At 33.6% G+C, this 18,418-nt stretch overlaps 2 protein-coding genes across 2 annotated transcripts; both read right to left on the bottom strand.

Moving 5' to 3' along the window:
- Positions 1-5,938: 5,938 nt before the first annotated feature.
- On the bottom strand, positions 5,939-6,937 carry LOC100854219 (heavy metal-associated isoprenylated plant protein 47). The gene is made up of 3 exons (XM_010663435.3): positions 6,703-6,937; positions 6,529-6,610; positions 5,939-6,424 (listed from the first exon to the last, which is right to left on the bottom strand). The coding sequence occupies exons 1-3, from the start codon at positions 6,706-6,708 to the stop codon at positions 6,150-6,152; spliced, it is 363 nt and encodes a 120-aa protein (XP_010661737.1). The 5' UTR covers positions 6,709-6,937; the 3' UTR covers positions 5,939-6,149.
- Positions 6,938-12,109: 5,172 nt separating this feature from the next.
- Positions 12,110-12,993, bottom strand: LOC104881910 (disease resistance protein Pik-1). Its single transcript, XM_010663436.3, has 3 exons — positions 12,889-12,993; positions 12,713-12,794; positions 12,110-12,579 (listed from the first exon to the last, which is right to left on the bottom strand). Exons 1-3 carry the CDS (start codon positions 12,892-12,894, stop codon positions 12,308-12,310), a joined length of 360 nt encoding a protein of 119 aa, XP_010661738.1. The 5' UTR covers positions 12,895-12,993; the 3' UTR covers positions 12,110-12,307.
- Between the last annotated feature and the right edge of the window lie 5,425 nt (positions 12,994-18,418).

Genomic DNA, 18,418 nt, shown 5'->3' with positions numbered 1-18,418 from the left:
TTTTGTTTAAAATCTAAAAAAATAATTACGATTTAGAAATAACTTTTTATTAGCCTTCCATACATGGTGCAACTTGTACATTCCACTTCTCCCAGGTGTTCTTTAATAATATGTGGCCAACATGTCTTGTTTCCTTTTGTTTAAAGCACTCGTCCTCATCACTCTAGGCAGAAACGACTTTGTCAACAACTACTACTTGGTGCCCAACTCTACAAGATCTCGCCAATTTACTCTGCCCAATTATGTTTGCTATCTCATCTCCAAGTGCCGAAAAAATCTAATGGTAATTCTCCCCAGCATGTGTTACATTTTGGCCTAATCTGCATAAAATATTCACTATTGAATCTAATGAGGAATTGGGGATGAGTTGAGGGCAAATGCATTATGGTATTGCATATATGATAGTCTATCACAAGAGACTTGTTTTGGTAGGTAGAGACACTTGTTACATTAGAGCCTTTTCCAATGCATGTAAACTTTATAAATAAGCACTATTACTATTTTGTGCGTTGGGTTGTCCCATTTTCTAACAAAATACAATGTATTAATGTTATATATTTTAGTGACTTATATGTATGGTCTAAACTTATGGTTGCAAAGGCTATATAAGCTTGGAGCACGAAGGGTTTTTGTGACGGGCACTGGACCAATGGGGTGTGTACCAGCAGAACATGCCATGAGGAGCAAAAACAGAGAGTGCGCAGCTGAATTGCTGCAAGATCAAAGACGGAGATTTCATGGGCCTTTCACTTGGCTTTAATTTCATGTTCCTTTGATTAATGTTCTTGAACCTTGAGTAAGCATTCCTTGCACAACCCGAGCTCAAGATCAAAGAAATTTTCATTCATATTTAAGGTTAGATTATGGACCACCTCATGCCAGTGGTCTATATCATATTATGAGATCAAAGCATCCTTAGGACTTAGATAAGAGAGAATTAAAAATATTACATATTTTATTTCCAACTTTTTATGCATAAATATAAAACAATTTCATTATCTTAAAATTATAATTAATGAAATTTGATATACAATTTTTATGTCTTCTCTTGTTGTCCAAATGAATTATATAATGGTACTTCTAAACAGTACCATAGTTTCCTAAAATAATTAAGGACCACTTTTTTTTAAGTTCCAAATTTTCCTAAAATACTATAATGAATTTTTTCATAATTATTATGGTTGCAATAATAAACCAAATAAAAGGAAGTCATGTTACATCATTTAATAAATGTCATAAAAAATGCAAAAAAAAAAACAAAAAAAAAAAAACAAAAATTTAAACCCTATAAAGGATATATATTTGCAAGGAGAATAAATATCTAATCCAATAAATTTTCATGAAAAATATTTTAACTTTTCACAAAATTTTTAATGGTGGCCTCTTAGGATTTTCTTTCAAGTTGCTTCTAGATGGGAATGGGTTTAGATAGAATTAAAAGAAAAAAAAAATGAGAAGTGAGATTTTCAATATTTACTAATATAACCTTAATAGATTTATAAATGAAATTACATTGACTTATAAATTATTTGTCAAGATAGCTTTTACCAACCTTGACATACGAATATTTTAACTATATATATTGACTTATAATTTTTCTATCAAGATTGTATTACTATAAATTAAAGAAAATTTTAGCAAATTCCATATATGTCATTATTGCCTTTATTTAGCTACCTTGACATACAAATATATTAATTTTATATTGACTTATAAATTCTCTGTCAAGGTTGCATCGTTATAAGTCATGGAATAATAACTGGAATTCATATATGTCATTATTTCTTTTAACTAAGTTTTATATGTCATAGTTGCCCATTTAAATAAAAAATATTGACATATACTACTTTAAGTAAAGATAATATATGTCAACAATGATTCTTTTTCTTGTAGTGAAATAAAAAACTATTATTTGTCTATAAAACAATAATTTCATTCATCAATTTATTTGAACGTTTACTAACAAATATGATATTAACAAATTAAATGTTGAATACATAGTTTGTGCTTTTTCGAGATGCAAAAAGAGGATTCGGTGATCGAGCAGCGATTGCAGCAAGGTTAACCATGGTGCCCAGTGAGTCTTTATAGGAAAAAATTGATTATCATTATTGTAAATTCACCACATAAGTATTTATATGATTATCAAATTGGTTGCAGCTGAATGGTGGTTTATGTATGGGAATCAAACACCTACATTGAGAAAGTTAGCCATCAAAGTTCTCTCACAAACTGCATCATCTACTGCCTGTGAGAGAAATTGGAGCACGTTTGCTCTCATCCACACAAAGCAACGAAATCGTTTGGCTTACTCTCAATTGGAGCAATTAGTTTTTTGTTACTATAATATGAGGCTAAAGTTACGCGATATGGAGGCAGAAAATGATCGAGTTTCTGAAAAAGATTATCTTGATCTTCTTGACATTTCAGCCAAGGTGGGTGAAGAAGAAGATAATCAGTTGTTCCAATGGGTGAGGCCTATACACTTGGATGACGAAGTTGGAAATCCCGATCCACGAATTGCCACTCATGCTCGAGAATTTGGAGTTAATGTTGAACGTGTGTTATCTGAAGAAGTTCACTCTGAAAGTTTTAGCAAAGATACTGATGATTCCCACCAAGAGATTGACTCCACAAGCGCTGGCCATAGTAGTAGACCTAGTGCTGCAGGTACTTCTGCTTCTGGTTACGATGGTTCAAGAGGTGGAACTGATGATGGAGGTGATAATGCGGGAGGAGATATTAATGAACGTCAACATAGTCAATATCCAGTCAGCCAATTCACCTGTGAAAATACTTTCACACACTACACACAGGATGAAGACCATGGCTCTAGAAGAGCTGGTCCAGGCATAGGAGCTATTGGGAAGCCTTATAGAGGAAGAGAACGAATGATGGAACCATATAATGAGGAGTTACTTTCAGGGAGTTTTGAATCTATGAGTATAGGAACTCAATTTAGTGACTCCTCGAATGAGGCTAATGTCTACCCTCCTCATGTGATGAGTTATGGTCAACCTTCAAGTTCAACAGATGAAGAGTATGGTATGTCGTGTTATTCACCTTCTAGACAAATGCCTTACCAAGTTCCATATCAGATGGAAGGAGGATTGGGCATTAACACATGGGTGAACTTTGAGTATCCTATCCATGTAGAGGCAGTGGGCAGGACTCAAGAGATATATGCATGGCATGTTAGAATTTTTAACCAATATTATCGAGGCTCATTGAGTTGGTACCAATATTGTCTCCAACAGCAAGACGATGTTCCTTCATCTATCAATCCCATTGAACCACATCGATCCTCATTTTGGTACCAAAGGGACATTCTAATGTAATGTGTACAAATTATTGCTATTTAATGAAATGAAGTATTTTATGTGACTTTATAATGAGAACAATTACAAAATTAACATTTCTTATAGATCGACATGATATAATTACATTTAATATCGCAAATTATATCATATGTATATCAAATTTTTCTACAAAACAACTTTAAAATGTCTATTATACTTCTAATTATATTATTATGAAGTTTTCTTTACATTTTCATGAGTTTTTAACAATTTTAAGCCTACCAATATTTTTTTCCAAAATATCCGTCGATATATCTCCGATATATCCGATATATCCGTAAAATCGAAGTACCGATATATCCGTGATTACCGATATTTTCTTCCACGCTGACACATACCTTCATCCTTCTAGTAGCATGCAGAATTTCCCAAATGGTCTTTTGCTGATGTAACTGTTTGTTGGGATCTTCTATTGTATGACTCTAACTCTGACTCTTGACTCAAGCTACTAATTGACCATCAGGAGATCATGGGCAAATACGACCGCATAATCGCCATGTGGAGTTTTCACATTGAGAAAGACCGAGTGTTCTTCTATGCCATTGCATGAAAGGGTTGTGAATTTTAAAACAATACACCATTGACAGGAGAAGTCAACAAAAGTAAAGCAATTAGAGGGGTCTCGGGGGTCGTCCCACTGCTAATAAAGAAGCTTCGTGCATTAGCCTCTGATATAAACCTAGAAGTTGATGAATTCCCAACTTTAACCCTTCCACACTTTGGGCAACGCAGTCTTGACCTTTTTGTATTTCTGGATTTTGTAATGTTGATGATGGTAGGGATATGCTGCTTTCAACATATATATGCTCCAAACACGGCACATGTCTTCCCTCTTGGTCTTCTCCAGTTGCCTGCCATTTGAAGTCTACAGTGCATATGAGAAAAATGTGTAGCAGAACCTGCAGAACTACCAAATTAAGTCTGTGAATCTTGAATATGAGCCATGGGCATTTTACCATGTATATCAAAGGGTTCACATTCCCATTTACATAACTGAAAATAATACTTGTATTGAAATATAAGTGCTTAAATAGAAAACATGAGGTGTGTGTGAAAGCTGTTTTTGAAAGGGTTTTCTACTCTTTAAAACAAAAAGTAACTTTTTAATTTATTTTGAAAATATATTGTTGTTTAAATAAATGTAAGATGTCTTCTGTTATTTTGTGTAAAGTATTTTGAGTAACAATTAAAAATATGAAGAATAGTTTGGAAACTAATTTATTATAAATAAGTATATAATATAAGTTTTATGAAGAAAAGGTTTGAGGGGGATTTATAGGCAAATATAAATATGAGTGTTCACATTGATAAAACTAAGTTCTTTTCCATCCCACTGCAAAAATACAGTTTGTGTATTCTAAAGCAATAGATCGTTGACAGAAGTCAAGAAAGCAGTGTCATTAGAGGGCCTACTGCTAATTAAAAATCTTGGTTCATTAGCCTCTAAAATATATAAAAGTTGAGGGTTCCCAACTTTAATGCTTCCATATCTACTTTAGGATCACTCTTCGCCTTTTTGTGTTTCTGCTTTTTCTAATGGTGATAATGGTGGGGTTTATGCTACTTTTGAACATACACTCCAAACACGGCACATAACTTCTCTCTGGCCTTTTCTTGGCTGACTAGTCCTTATCTTCTTGGACTATAGAGCTTGGATTTTTTGTTTGAACCGAGAGGAAATGAACATGAGTCTTATGAATCAGAACACACTGTAGGTCACACGGATTATTTACCTTTAAACCACATCTACAAAATTAATAGTATAGGAACTTATTTCCTGATATCACAGTCATCCCAAAAAAAAAATGATAACATGGTCTTCTTTTTACAGATGAACAACAACAAGAAGAAAAGGGAAAAACAAAAAGACAAAACGATGTGTACTCAGATGCAGTAAACTTCATTGAGTTTTTTTTATTTGCATCAAATATCCAAATGCCCCAGGTGGTTTTATGCACTTTCATGCTTCTGTTTTCAACTATTGGAGTATCCTATTGATTTCAACTGTAAGTTTTTTTCCTGATTACCTGCAGCCTGAACAATGTTGAAGGCCTTCAAGCATCAGCTGAAAATTTCTTTTTCCCTGTTATACGCCATTTGTAGTCTACACATATGAGAAGAAATGTGTAGCAGAACCACCAAATTCTGTGAACCTTGCATGTAAGCCACAGGCATTTTACCATATCCATGCCTTTTGCCTACTATTGGTTTTATATTGCCCCTTCATGACTCAGTATCTGTATTCAACATAAAGTGCTCAAATGAAAAATTAACATGACGTTCATTCAATAACTTTGTTGATGACTTATTTTGATATCCCATTTTACAGCTGATGGCATCAAAAGGTGGAGAAAGTAAAGGTGTTCATGAAAGTTCTTTGCCTTTCTTCTCTTTTTGGGCTAGTCTTTATATTTCCCTGTGCCCTCCTCTGTTTCCATGTTCTAGGTTGGCAGACATGTCAACTTTTGCAAAGGCCATAAAATTGTAAAATCTCACAACTAATGACTCTAACATCATACTTTCAGTTTTCAATCTATAGGGTAAAATAAGGAAAGATGCATGAGTCCTTGTTCCTGGTAGATCATTAAATTATAGCTTCATTTTCAACAAAAATTATATTCTTCAACAAGCAAAATTGGAACTACATATCTAAATTTAACATAATACAATACAATAATTAAACTATTTTAGCTTCTACTGGGCCACAAGTTAATTAATCCCATTCCTGCAAAATGAGATTTGTATCACAAATATGAGTAGTCCTTGTGGTTGGTTGGTTTTCCATGAGCTTCACATGATACTGCAAGTTTCATCACGGTTATCTCGAACAATTGTGTAATAATACTGTGGCACACCAGCTTGATAAGTTGGCCAAACCATTGGCTGCACTCCAGGTTCAGTCATCTTCTTCTCCTCCTTTTTCTCGTCCACGGATGAGACACTTAAAAGTTCAGCAAACTTGACTTTCTTCCTTAGTAAACGTGTCAAGTTAACTGAATCTAAGCTATCACCAATTACTACAATTTGATCATTGTCTTCACCTCCAAAAGCTATTGATTCAACACCTATACCACCAAAATTCAACCACAAGGCACTGTTATCTAATTTAATATTAAGACTTTGTTTAACAATAAACACAGTACGAGCAAATTAAAACTACATATATTACCTGGTGCACCAACGGCAGCCTGCATAACTTTGGTCCTGGACTTCTTTTCACCATTGAAGCTGACCTTGATCACTACCTTTTGCTGCAAAAATCCAACAAAAATTATCATCACACCCTACATATCAACTACTTGATCAGGAGAACTGAAAACTATCTCATGCATACAACACATACCTTCATCTCCTCTCTGTTAAGCAGAAAAATTTTGCCCAGAAACACTACTCTTTCGCTGGCAAAATTATGAGGTGTGGTCTTCTGTTGTGCAATTCTGCGACGGTCTATGTCCCTAGTTGAGGCAATTTATAGGCGAATACTAACCGCGTAATGGCCATGTGGGTGGACTGACCACAAATATATGAGTGTGTTTACATTGATAAAGAGCGAGTACTCTTCTTCCAAGTTGCATCCCATTGCTGAAAAAGTGATTGTGAATTTTAAAACAATTAACCATTGACAAGTCAAGAAAAGTAGAGTAATTAGAGGCACCTGGAGGTTGGCCCAATGCCTAAAACAAGAACCTTCATAAATCACTATCCTTTCATATATACAAAAGTTGATCAGTGTTTGGAATCTCCATCTTTTTCCATTTGTTTCCTTTTTACTTTTGGAATGGTGATCATGACGGGGCTACGTATGTTGATCTTTTCATTTCATGTAGATATCTTTTAGATTCACCGTATTAACAACCCTTCATATTCATACTCATAAGGGAGCCACCCTCACAGTGGCAGAGGCTAATGTGGGACAACAATCATCCCTGCCCGTTTGAGAGTGATATTGAGTGCTAGAAAATCTTCCTTATCTTTGGAAGTGTTTCTTTTTAGATCTTTTATGAATTTTTTAGAATTATTTGGAGTGATTCTTGGACAATAATATGATAAATGATTTTTCAAAATTTTTTTTTTTTTATATGTCATGTATCAAAAATACATTAAAACACTTTTTTATTTATTTATATTCACTTGAAAAATAAGGTTTCACGCAAATAATAATCTTTCATTAAGATTATTCTTTTATAGAGTTTAAAGCATATACAAATCCTTCAAATTAGAAAACTAAATCACTGATTAAAGTGAAAGAATTACTCCTAACAATTACTTTCCTAAAAATACAAAGATTGGCAACTAATAGTTAATTTATAACTTTACAAAGTTACTTCTTTCCATATCAGTTTCAGTTTTCCAACACTTCCCCTCAATCTGGCTTAAAGATATCTTCCATAGTCAGCTTGCCAACTAGAAAATCAAATTGCCTCTTGTGTAGTCCTTTGGTGAAGACATCATCCACTTGCTCCTCAGTAGGGATATAGGTCATACAAATCAATCCGTTGTCTATCTTCTCTTTAATGAAATGTTGTCCACTTCCAAATGTTTGGTGCGGTCATGGAGAACTGGATTGTGAGCTACTGAAATTGTTGCCTTGTTGTCACAATACAACTTCATAGGAGATGAACCTGTCATCTTTAACTCTTCCAGTAATCTTCTTATCCACATAATCTCACAAATACCATGAGCTACAGCTCTAAACTCAGTCTCAGCACTGCTTCTAGTAACCATGTTCTATTTTTTACTTCGCCACGTAACCAAGTTGTCACCTACAAATGAACAGTACCCAAATGTGGACCTTCGATCCACTATGCTTAGACCAGTCTGCATTGGTGTAGGCTTCAATTTGTAGGTGTTCTCGTGACTTAAACAGAAGGCCTCTACTTAGTGTCCCCTCTAGATACCTTAGAATCCTATAAACAGCTTCAAAATGCTCTGGTCCAAGCGCATGCATAAACTGACTAACCATACTCAATGAGAATGCTATGTCAGGGCATGTATGGGATAGGTAAATCAATCTCCCAACAAGTCTTTGATAACGATCCTAGTCCTTCACATTCTTGGCTTTTTTAGGCTACAATTTTACATTCGGCTCTATAAGTATTTCAGCAGGCTTACATCCTAACATATCTTTCTCATCAAGAAGATCAAGAACATACTTCCGTTGATTTACAAAGATACCTTCTTTGGACCTAGCAAACTTCATCCCAAGAAAGTATTTTAATGCCCATAGGTCCTTAATCTCAAATTTCTCAACAAGTTTCCCCTTCAGCTTCTCTAGTTCATTGCAATCATTCCCAGTTAACACAATATCATCAACATACACAATTAAGATGGCTACTTGACCTTCATTTGAATGTTTGTAGAACATCGTGTGGTCAATTTGACTTTAAGTATATCCATAATGCTTTATTACTTTGCCAAAGCGCTCAAACCAAGCTCTAGGCAACTGCTTAAGTCTGTATAAAGACTTTTTCAATTTGCACACTTTCCCAACTCCAAACCTTTCTTCAAAACCTAGTGGAGGACTCATGAACACTTCCTCATCTAGGTCTCCATTAAGAAATGCATTTTTAACATCCAATTGGTGTAAGGGCCAATTGGAATTTTTTGCAAGGGACAACAAAACTCTAATCGAATTTATTTTAGCTACAGGGTCAAAAGTCTCTTGGTAGTCTATCCCATAGGTTTGAGTAAAATCCTTTTCCACAAGTCTAGCTTTGTATCTCTCAACACTTCCATCTATTTTACTCTTTATTATAAACACCCATTTGCACCCTACAACTTTTTTTTCCCTTGGTAAATCTATAACCTCCCAAGTGCCATTCTTTTTTAAGGCATTCATTTCCTCATACACTACCAATTTCCAACTCGGTTCATCTAGTGCTTCCTGAATATTTCTAGGTACCACAAGTTTTGAAATATTTGTAGTGAATGCTCTATAGTTGTCAGAAAAGTTACTATAGGAGATATATTTGGCAATGGGATGTTTAGTGCAGGCTCGGGTTCCCTTTCTAAGAGCAATAGGGAGATCAAGGTCAAGGTCATGTACAAGATCAACTAGGGCTGATCCTAAACTAGGTTTAGGTGCAGATATTTTTGGACTTGGATCAAAGTGTGATGGTAAACTTAGATCAGTAACAGGAAAAAAAGAAGTATGTATAGGAGTAGGAATAGAACGAGGGTTACCTGAGGCATTTAGAGAGCCATTGCCCAGGGCTTTCGGTTGACCATGTGTTGGGATGATCGGCTGGTCTTTACTTCTTTCAGGGACTTTTTTCCTTGAATAAACCACAGGCTCAAGATTGTTTCTTTTTTCATTCGTAGTATTTCTTCTTTTGACAAACCAATTTCATATTCAGATTCAATAGGCTTAGTTTCCTTATTTTCTTTTTCAAGAGAGATATCAAGAATTACACTAGGTAAAGGTTCAACAATTTCCCAAAAATTTGTTTCCTTTAATTTCTTCCCCTTAAGTAAATTTTTGGTAAAATATGAGACATTTTCCATAAAGGAAACATCCATAGTTGTGTAAAAACGTTTTGTAAAGGGATTAAAACATTTGTAACCCTTTTTATTAGGAGTATATCCTACAAAAAACACATTTTTCTGATCTTGGGTCTAACTTAGATCTTGACCTTTTTGGAATGTTTGGAATGTGTACCTATGCAGTGCAACCAAATATTTTCAAGGATAATTCAAAATTAATTCGAGATTCTGCAAATACCTTTTTCAAGCACTCCAAATGAGTGGTATATTGCAAAATTTTTTAAGGCATCCTGTTAATTAGATATGAAGCAGTTAGTATGGCATCCCCCTATAAGTATTTTGGAATATTCATGTAAAACATCATAGCCCGTGCTACTTCTAACAAGTGTTTCTATTTACGTTCAGCTATTCCATTCTGTTCAAGGGTATCAGAACATGAGAATTGATGTAAAATTCCTTTCTCGTTTGAAAAGGTTTCCAAAACTTTATTAAAGTACTCAGTCCCATTATCAGATCTCAAAATACTGATTTTTGTTTGAAATTGGTTTTCAATCATTCTGTAAAATTCTTTAAAAATCTTTTCTACTTCAGATTTTTCCCTCATTAAATTTACCCATCCCATTATCAGATCTCAAAATACTGATTTTTGTTTGAAATTGGTTTTCAATCATTCTGTAAAATTCTTTAAAAATCTTTTCTACTTCAGATTTTTCCCTCATTAAATTTACCCAACAAAAACATGTATGGTTGTCTATATAATTTTTAATATTTAATTAATATATTAATGATATTAAAAACACTATGAAGAAAATTATCACAATAATTTTATATTTTTGGTAATCAATTAGATGAAAATTTTTCATTTAATTATAAAATAATTATAATTAATTTATTCTTTAAAACATTCTTTTAATATTATATTTATATGATGAGTTTTAGTCTATATATATTTGGTGCAACCTACATGATAAGGGGCAAGCTTGACCCAGTGATTGGTTCAAGATGCATGGTGAACCTTTTGGCTGCACTGCCCATGTTGACTGCCTCAAAATATCACGAAATATGACGAAAAATCATGAAGTTTGACCACATAGCCCATTAACTGCCCTAAAATATCCCGAAATGGCAGCAAAAAATCAGTAAAATGCCAAAAAAATCAATGAAATTCTCCCTAAATTATCGAAATATCGGTACATTGATAGTTCTCTCCTATATATTATGTCAAGGTCCACCGAAACTCAATATTTTGGCGCTATATCACAATATTTTAATTGCGATTTAAGTAACAATTGAAAAAAATTGAGAAAACTATTTTTTATATTCTAGTTTTTCAAATAAAATTTTATTTTTAATAACTATTGAGATTGGTTTTTAGAATTCTTGTAAAGACAGTTTTTTTATAACTATTTTCCAAAAACGTGGCCAAAAAAACCATAATGTTCATTTGAGAACTTTGGAATGACCTTGATGACTCGGTTACTTTTCATATCTCATTTTACACCTGGTATCAAATTAAAGTTGGAGAAAGTATAGATTAAAGTTCTTTGCCTTTCCTCTTCCTTTTGGATTAGTCTTTATATTTCTGTGTCCTTTGTTTTTTTCCATTTTCTAGCTTGACTGACATGTTGAATCTTAACCATAACATACATATCTTGAGGCACAAGTCTATCTTATTCTTATAAAAGGAGAACATCACATTATAATGTGTCATTCCTCAAAATGTTTCGAACTTGATCTTTAAATTTGATTTACCAAAACACATCGAATCAAATTTGATTTATCAAAACACATCTCATATATTTTGTAATTTGGTGGTTGAAACTATTTAATTTTCATATTAAATTAATATCTCCTTTTGTATATATAAATAATGAGAGTATAAGATCGATTGGTAGGATTTTTTTTAAATAGAGTTAGGCAGCTCATTAAATAATAATTATATTTGATATTTAATAATAAATTATTAAAAAAAAGTAATAATATTTAGATATGTATGAGATGCATGTGATTATTTCTAGTAATGATTTGATAAGGTTTTTAAAAAAAAATTAATAATACACACTTTACACGTCATTTTATTATTATTCAAATGTTGGTAGGTACCCAAATAAATAGTGGGTACAAAAGTACAACCTTTAACAGACATGTCAACTTTTATAAATATAAAATTATAAAATTTCATGACTAATGAATCTTACGTCATACTTTCAGTTTTCAATCTATAGTCTAAAATAAGGAAAGATGCTGGAGTTCTTGTTCATAGTAGATCATTAAATTATAGCTTCATTTTCAACAAAATTTATTTTCTTCAAACAAACTACATATCTAATTTTAACATAATACAATACAATACAATAATTCTATTTTCGATTCTACTGAGGCACAAGTCAATTAATCCCCATTCCTGCAAAATGAGATTTGTATTACAAATATGAGCACTCCTTGTTGGTTGGTTTCCATGAGCTTCACATGATACTGCATGGTTCACTGCGGTTATCTGGAACAACTGTGTAATAATACTGCGGCACACCAGCTTGAACAGTTGGCCAAACCATCGGCTGCACCCCAGGTTCAGTCATCTTCTCCTCCTCCTCCTTCTCCACCGATGAGACGCTTAAAAGTTCAGCAAACCTGACTTTCTTCCTTAGTAGACATGTCAAGTTAACTGAATCTAAGCTTTCACCAATTACTACAATTTGATCATTGTCTTCACCTCCAAAAGCTATTGATTCAACACCTGTCCCACCAAAAATTCAACCAAAAGGCACTGTTATCTAATTTAATACTAAGACTGTTTAATAATAGTTAAACTCACACCAAATGATCAGCACAGTACAACTGTACAAGCAAATTAAAACTACATGTATTACCTGGTACACCAACTGCAGCCTGCATAACTTTGGTCCTGGACTTCTTTTCACCACTGAAGCTGACCTTGATCACTACCTTTTGCTGCAAACCCAACAAAAATGATCACGACACCTATATATCAACTACTTGATCAGGAGAACTGAAAATTAAACTTTCTCAAGCATACAAAACATACCTTCATCCTCTCTAGCTCTGTTAATGAAATTATGAGGTGTGGTTTTTTGTTGTGCAAGTCTGTGACTTTCTATGTCCCAAGTTGAGGTGATTTATAGGCGAATACGAACCGCGTAATGGCCATGTGGGTGCACTGACCGCATAAAATATTAGTGTGTTTACATTGATAAAGAGTGAGTACTCTTCTTCCAAGTTCCATCCCATTGCTGAAAAAGACAGGGTTTGTGAATTTTAAAACAATTAACCATTGACAGGGAAGTCAAGAAAAGTAGAGTACTGATTAGAGGGGCCTGGAGGCTGGCCTCGTGCCTAAAAGAAGAACCTTCATAATTCACTATCCTTTGATCGTATATACAAAAGTTGAGTGTTTGGAATCTTCGTCTTTTTATCTCTTGGAATAGTGAATGGGTGATGATGACAGGGTTATATATGTTGATCTTGTCATTTCATATATAGACATCTTTTTTGACTGAGTACTGTATTAACAACCCTTGATGTTCATACTCGTTAGTTTTTACCATAATATAGGAGGAGCCACCCTCACAGTGGCAAAGCTTAATGTGGGACAACAATCGTCACTGCAAGTGGCTCTGATTTTAGATCATTGGATTATTGGCACAGTTTTTCTGATATTACACTTGCTGTTGAAAATTAATGCATCTCAAGCCCCTTTCCCACCTAACAAATTTCAAAAGATCAAAGGTTTCCAGAGAAGTACAACCCAAATACGGTTTCTGTCACAATGATTTTTAAAACATAGGTTTTTTTTTTAACACTTTGTTCTTCTCAATTATTTTCAAAAATCAAATTCTATGGGAGAACTCAAGTATCAAAAACAGTTTATATAGCCAGGCTAAACTTACCTCAACGCCAATCAAGAATCTCCAAGGAAATTCAAGAATTCTTGTTATATGCTCGATCCAAGGTCCATTGAAGGAATCAATAGAATACACACAATATACTTATATATGCTACCAAAATTCTTAACATGGAAAAAAAAACACTTCAATTTTGTTTTTGAAATACTCATTTGCCAAAAATTTTTTACCAAACATGCCTTTTAAGTTACAAATAATTCAGAAACATACCCTTAACTTTCCAACACCAAAACTCTCTACCTCTTCTTGGCTCATCAAAAGAACAAGCTTACTGTATTGAATTATTAATTTAGGTAGACATTCAATTAGAAGCATGTAAAACTTAAAATGCGAAATAGAGTATTTTCAGGGATGGAAGCCATATATATTAAACAAAAGTTTAATATCAATCTTAATTATTGGTGGGGTTTCATTGCACTGATCACATTGTTTCGGACCTTGATAATATTTTTATTATTTTACTTTAATTATATCATTCACAAGTGTTTTAAGTGAAATTGTATAATAGAATTTTCACATAGTATAAACAGTCTTATTATTTTCAAATAGAAAAGACGATGAATTTTTAACAAAAAAATAATTTAATAATGAGAATAAAATTAGTATTTAAAAATATATGTATATTTTTGTTTTTTTTTTCAAGATTTATTTTCAAAAACATTTTTTTCAAAAATTATTTGTAATGTTTTATTAAAAAAAAAGTGTTATAAAACAAGGACAAATACAATGCAAATCAAAGTAATAGAGATGAAATATATCTTACTTTGATATATAATAGGGAAAAAGAAATCAGAAAAGAGAGTTGAGAAAGTTGAGAGCTCTTCAGGAGTTCCAACAAGATTTAAGTCATCAACATATACTACAATAATTGCAAATCCGGTTTCTGATTTTTCTTAATGAAGATGCATGGACATATAGAGTTATTCACATACCTTTATTTTAGCAAGTATTCACTAAGGCGATTGTACCACACGTGTCCAGATTGCTTTAATCCATACAAGGATCGTTGTAACTTGATTGAGTACATCCTATGAGGCTTTGTACTATTTGCTTCAGGAAATTTAAACCCTTTAGAGATTTTCATGTATATATCATCATCTATGGATTCGTATAAATATGTTGTACTAACATCCATGAGATGCATATCCATTCCTTCTGAGACTACCAAACTAATTAAGAAACGAAATGTGATTGCATCCATGATGGGAGAATATGTTTCCTCGTAGTCAATACTATGTCTCTATAAGAAACCTTGTGCTACTAATCGCGCTTTATATCTTATGATCTCATTATTCTCATTGCGTTTTCGTACAAATACCCAATTGTACCCAACATGCTTTACATCTTCAAGTGTTTGGACTACAGGTCCAAAAACTTCTCATTTTGTTAATGAGTTTAACTCTGCCTATATAGCTTCTTTCCATTTTGGCCAATCATTTCTATGTCGACATTCTTTCATATTTCGTGGTTCGGGATCTTCATCATTTCTTATGATATCAAAGGCCACTTGGAAAGCAAAAATATTGTTAATAACAATATTATTTCAATCTCATTTCTCTCCCATGTGTACATAATTTACTGAGATCTCACAATTTTCAGGTAGATGTGCCTCTTCAGGGGCTTCTTGTTCAATATGTGCCTCTTCAAGGCCTTCTCGTTCAATATGTGCCTCTTCAAGGGCTTCTTATTCAATATGTGCCTCTTCAGGGGCTTTCTACATTATTTGTGCATCTTCTAGGGCTATAGATTTATCAATTTGAAACTGGTCAGTCATTTTGATGGTCTCTTCTAGAGTGCCAAGTTTTTCTTAGGTTCTCCTCTTCCGAGGGGTTACATCTTTTGAGCCAATAGGTCTACTACGCTTCAGGTGTATCTTAGATTCATTTGTTAATTGTCCTACAGGAACATCAATCTGTGCTGGAGTATTTGCAGTCGGAATATGTGACTTTGTCACTTTCTTTGTATCAATGAATGTATCTGGTAATTGATTTGCAAGATTTTGCAAATGAATGATCCTTTGAACTTCTAGTTTACATTGATTTGTACGAGAATCAAGATGGGTCATAGTAGATGCCTTCCAACTAATTTCTCGTCGTTCTTCAGGAATTGACTTTTCTCCCCCTAATGACGAGAAAACACTCTCATTAAAATGACAATCCGTAAAGCGGGGTGTAAAAACATCACATGTCAAAGGTTCAAGATATCTTATGGTAGATGGATAATCAAAACCTACATAAATCCCAAGTCTTCGTTGGAGACCCATTTTAGTGCGTTGTGTAGGTGCAATTGGTACATATACTGCACAACCAAAGATTCGTAAGTAAGAGATATTTGGTTGTTTTCCAAGCACAAGTTGTAAAGAGGAGTATTCATGGTAAGTTGTAGGTTGAATACGGACTAAAGTTGCAGCATGCATAATAGCATGTCCCCAAGCGGAAATAGGTAATTTGGTTTTCATTAGTAATGGTCGAGCTATTAATTGGAAACGTTTGATGAAGGATTTTGCTAAACCATTTTGGGTATGAGTATGAGCAACATGATGCTCAATATATATCCCTACTGACATGCAATAGTCAATGAATGTTTGAGAAGTAAATTCGCCATCATTATCAAGACGTATTGTCTTAATTGGATAATCTGGAAATTGTGCTCGAAATATGATTATTTATGCCAGGAGTCTAGCAAAGGTAACGTTACGTGTAGAAAGGAGACAAACATGTGACCACCTAGTAGAAGCATCTATTAAGATCATAAAATAACGGAATGGTCCACATGGTGGATGAATAGGCCTACATATGTCTTCATGTATTCTTTCTAAAAAGACTGGTGACTCGGATATGACTTTAGTAAAAGATGGCTGACTATCAATTTACCTTGTGAGCAGGCAGCACATGAATATTCATTGGGCAAAAGAATCTTCTGGTTCTTTAGTGGATGACCATGTGAGTGTTCGATTATTCGACACATCATTGAAGACCCTGGGTAACCTACCATGTCATGTCAAATGACAAAAACTTTTGGTTCGTTGAACTTCTGGTTCACAACAACATATGATTCAATAGGCTTTATAGTTGTATGATACAACCCAGAGGAGAAAGCCGAGAGTTTTTCCATTATAAGCTTCTGGCCAGATATAATGGAAGTAATGTAAAGATATTTTACATTATCTTCATTCATAGTTTTAATATAATATCCATTTCTATAGATATCTTTAAAACTGAGCAAATTTCTTCTAGATTTGCTAGAATATAAAGCGTCATTTACATGGAATCTAGTTCCATTTGACAACATTATGTTTGCTCTTCCAACCTTCAACTAAGTTTGTAGTACCAGATATGGTACTTACATTAGCTTTTGTTAATGTCAATTCGAGGAAATATCTTCTATCTCGAAGAATTGTGTGCATGGACGCACAGTCTACGAGACATACATCATTCTCATTCATCTTAAGATAAAATAACACATGGATTTCAGATATAACTAAAAAAAACAAGGCATAATGTAAATAACAAAAGAAAATCATATGTAAATATAAGACATAATAATATATTATTTCATATATAAAGTAACATCAATCAATGTTAATTTTCTCATCATTTATCAAATGGTCTATTTTTTTCATTGGGACCTCCAAAGAAATCAATGTCATAATAGGTTAGGTCCAATCCATCACCATTGGTAAAGTTCATCTCTATCTCTTTTCCTTTTGTTTTTATTGATGCTTGGTACAGGTCGACCAAATGTTTGGGTGTACGATAGGTACGCGACCAATGCCTCTTCATACCACATCTATAACAATTATTCTCATGGTTCTTAGGAGGTTTATCTTGTAAACGCTTCCCATTTTCTTGTTTTGTCTCGGTATTGTTCCACTTCTGATGGTGCAACGAGGCTTTCATTTCTGAGAATTATTACTATAAGAACCATGGTATTAGGGATTTCTTCCACGACCACGTCCTCATCCTCATCCACGTCCACGAGTTTGGGATGATATTGCATTCACTTCAGGGAATGGTTCAAATCCAGTTGAACGAGACTAGTGATTTCTCATCAAAAGCTCATTATTTTGTTCAGCAACAAGAAGACTTGATATTAATTCAGAATATTTTGTAAATCTACGCTCTCGATATTGTTGCTACAGGAGCACATCCGAGGCATGCAACGTAGTAAAAGTTTTCTCTAACATGTTTTCTTCTGTGATTTTTTTCTCCACACAACTTTAATTGAGAGATGATTTTGAAAAGTGCTGAGTTGTTTCACTAACAATTTTAAAATCTTGCAACCTTAGGTGCATCCAATCATATCGAGCTTTTGGGAGAATCACAGTTTTTTTGTGGTCATATTTTTCCTTCAAATTACTCCATATAGTAAAAGGGTCATTTACCATAAGATACTCATTTTTTAAACCTTCATGGAGGTGATGACGAAGGAAAATCAATGTTTTTGCGCGATCCTGCAAGGATGCTTGATTTCCTTCTTTGATCGTAGCTCCAAGGTTCATTGCATTAAGATGTGTTTCAACATCAAGGATCCAAATAGATAGTTCTTTCCCAAAATGTCAAATGTCACAAATTCGAGTTTTGTGATATTCAATACTGTCAAATAACTTCAGATATATGACAAAACAATATTATTAAAATCAATTATAATAAC

Source organism: Vitis vinifera, chromosome 15 (assembly GCF_030704535.1).
Source record: "Vitis vinifera cultivar Pinot Noir 40024 chromosome 15, ASM3070453v1".
NCBI lineage: Eukaryota > Viridiplantae > Streptophyta > Magnoliopsida > Vitales > Vitaceae > Vitis > Vitis vinifera.
The sequence above is the reverse complement of the archived record's forward strand: the minus strand, read 5'-3'. Positions and strand labels throughout refer to the sequence as shown.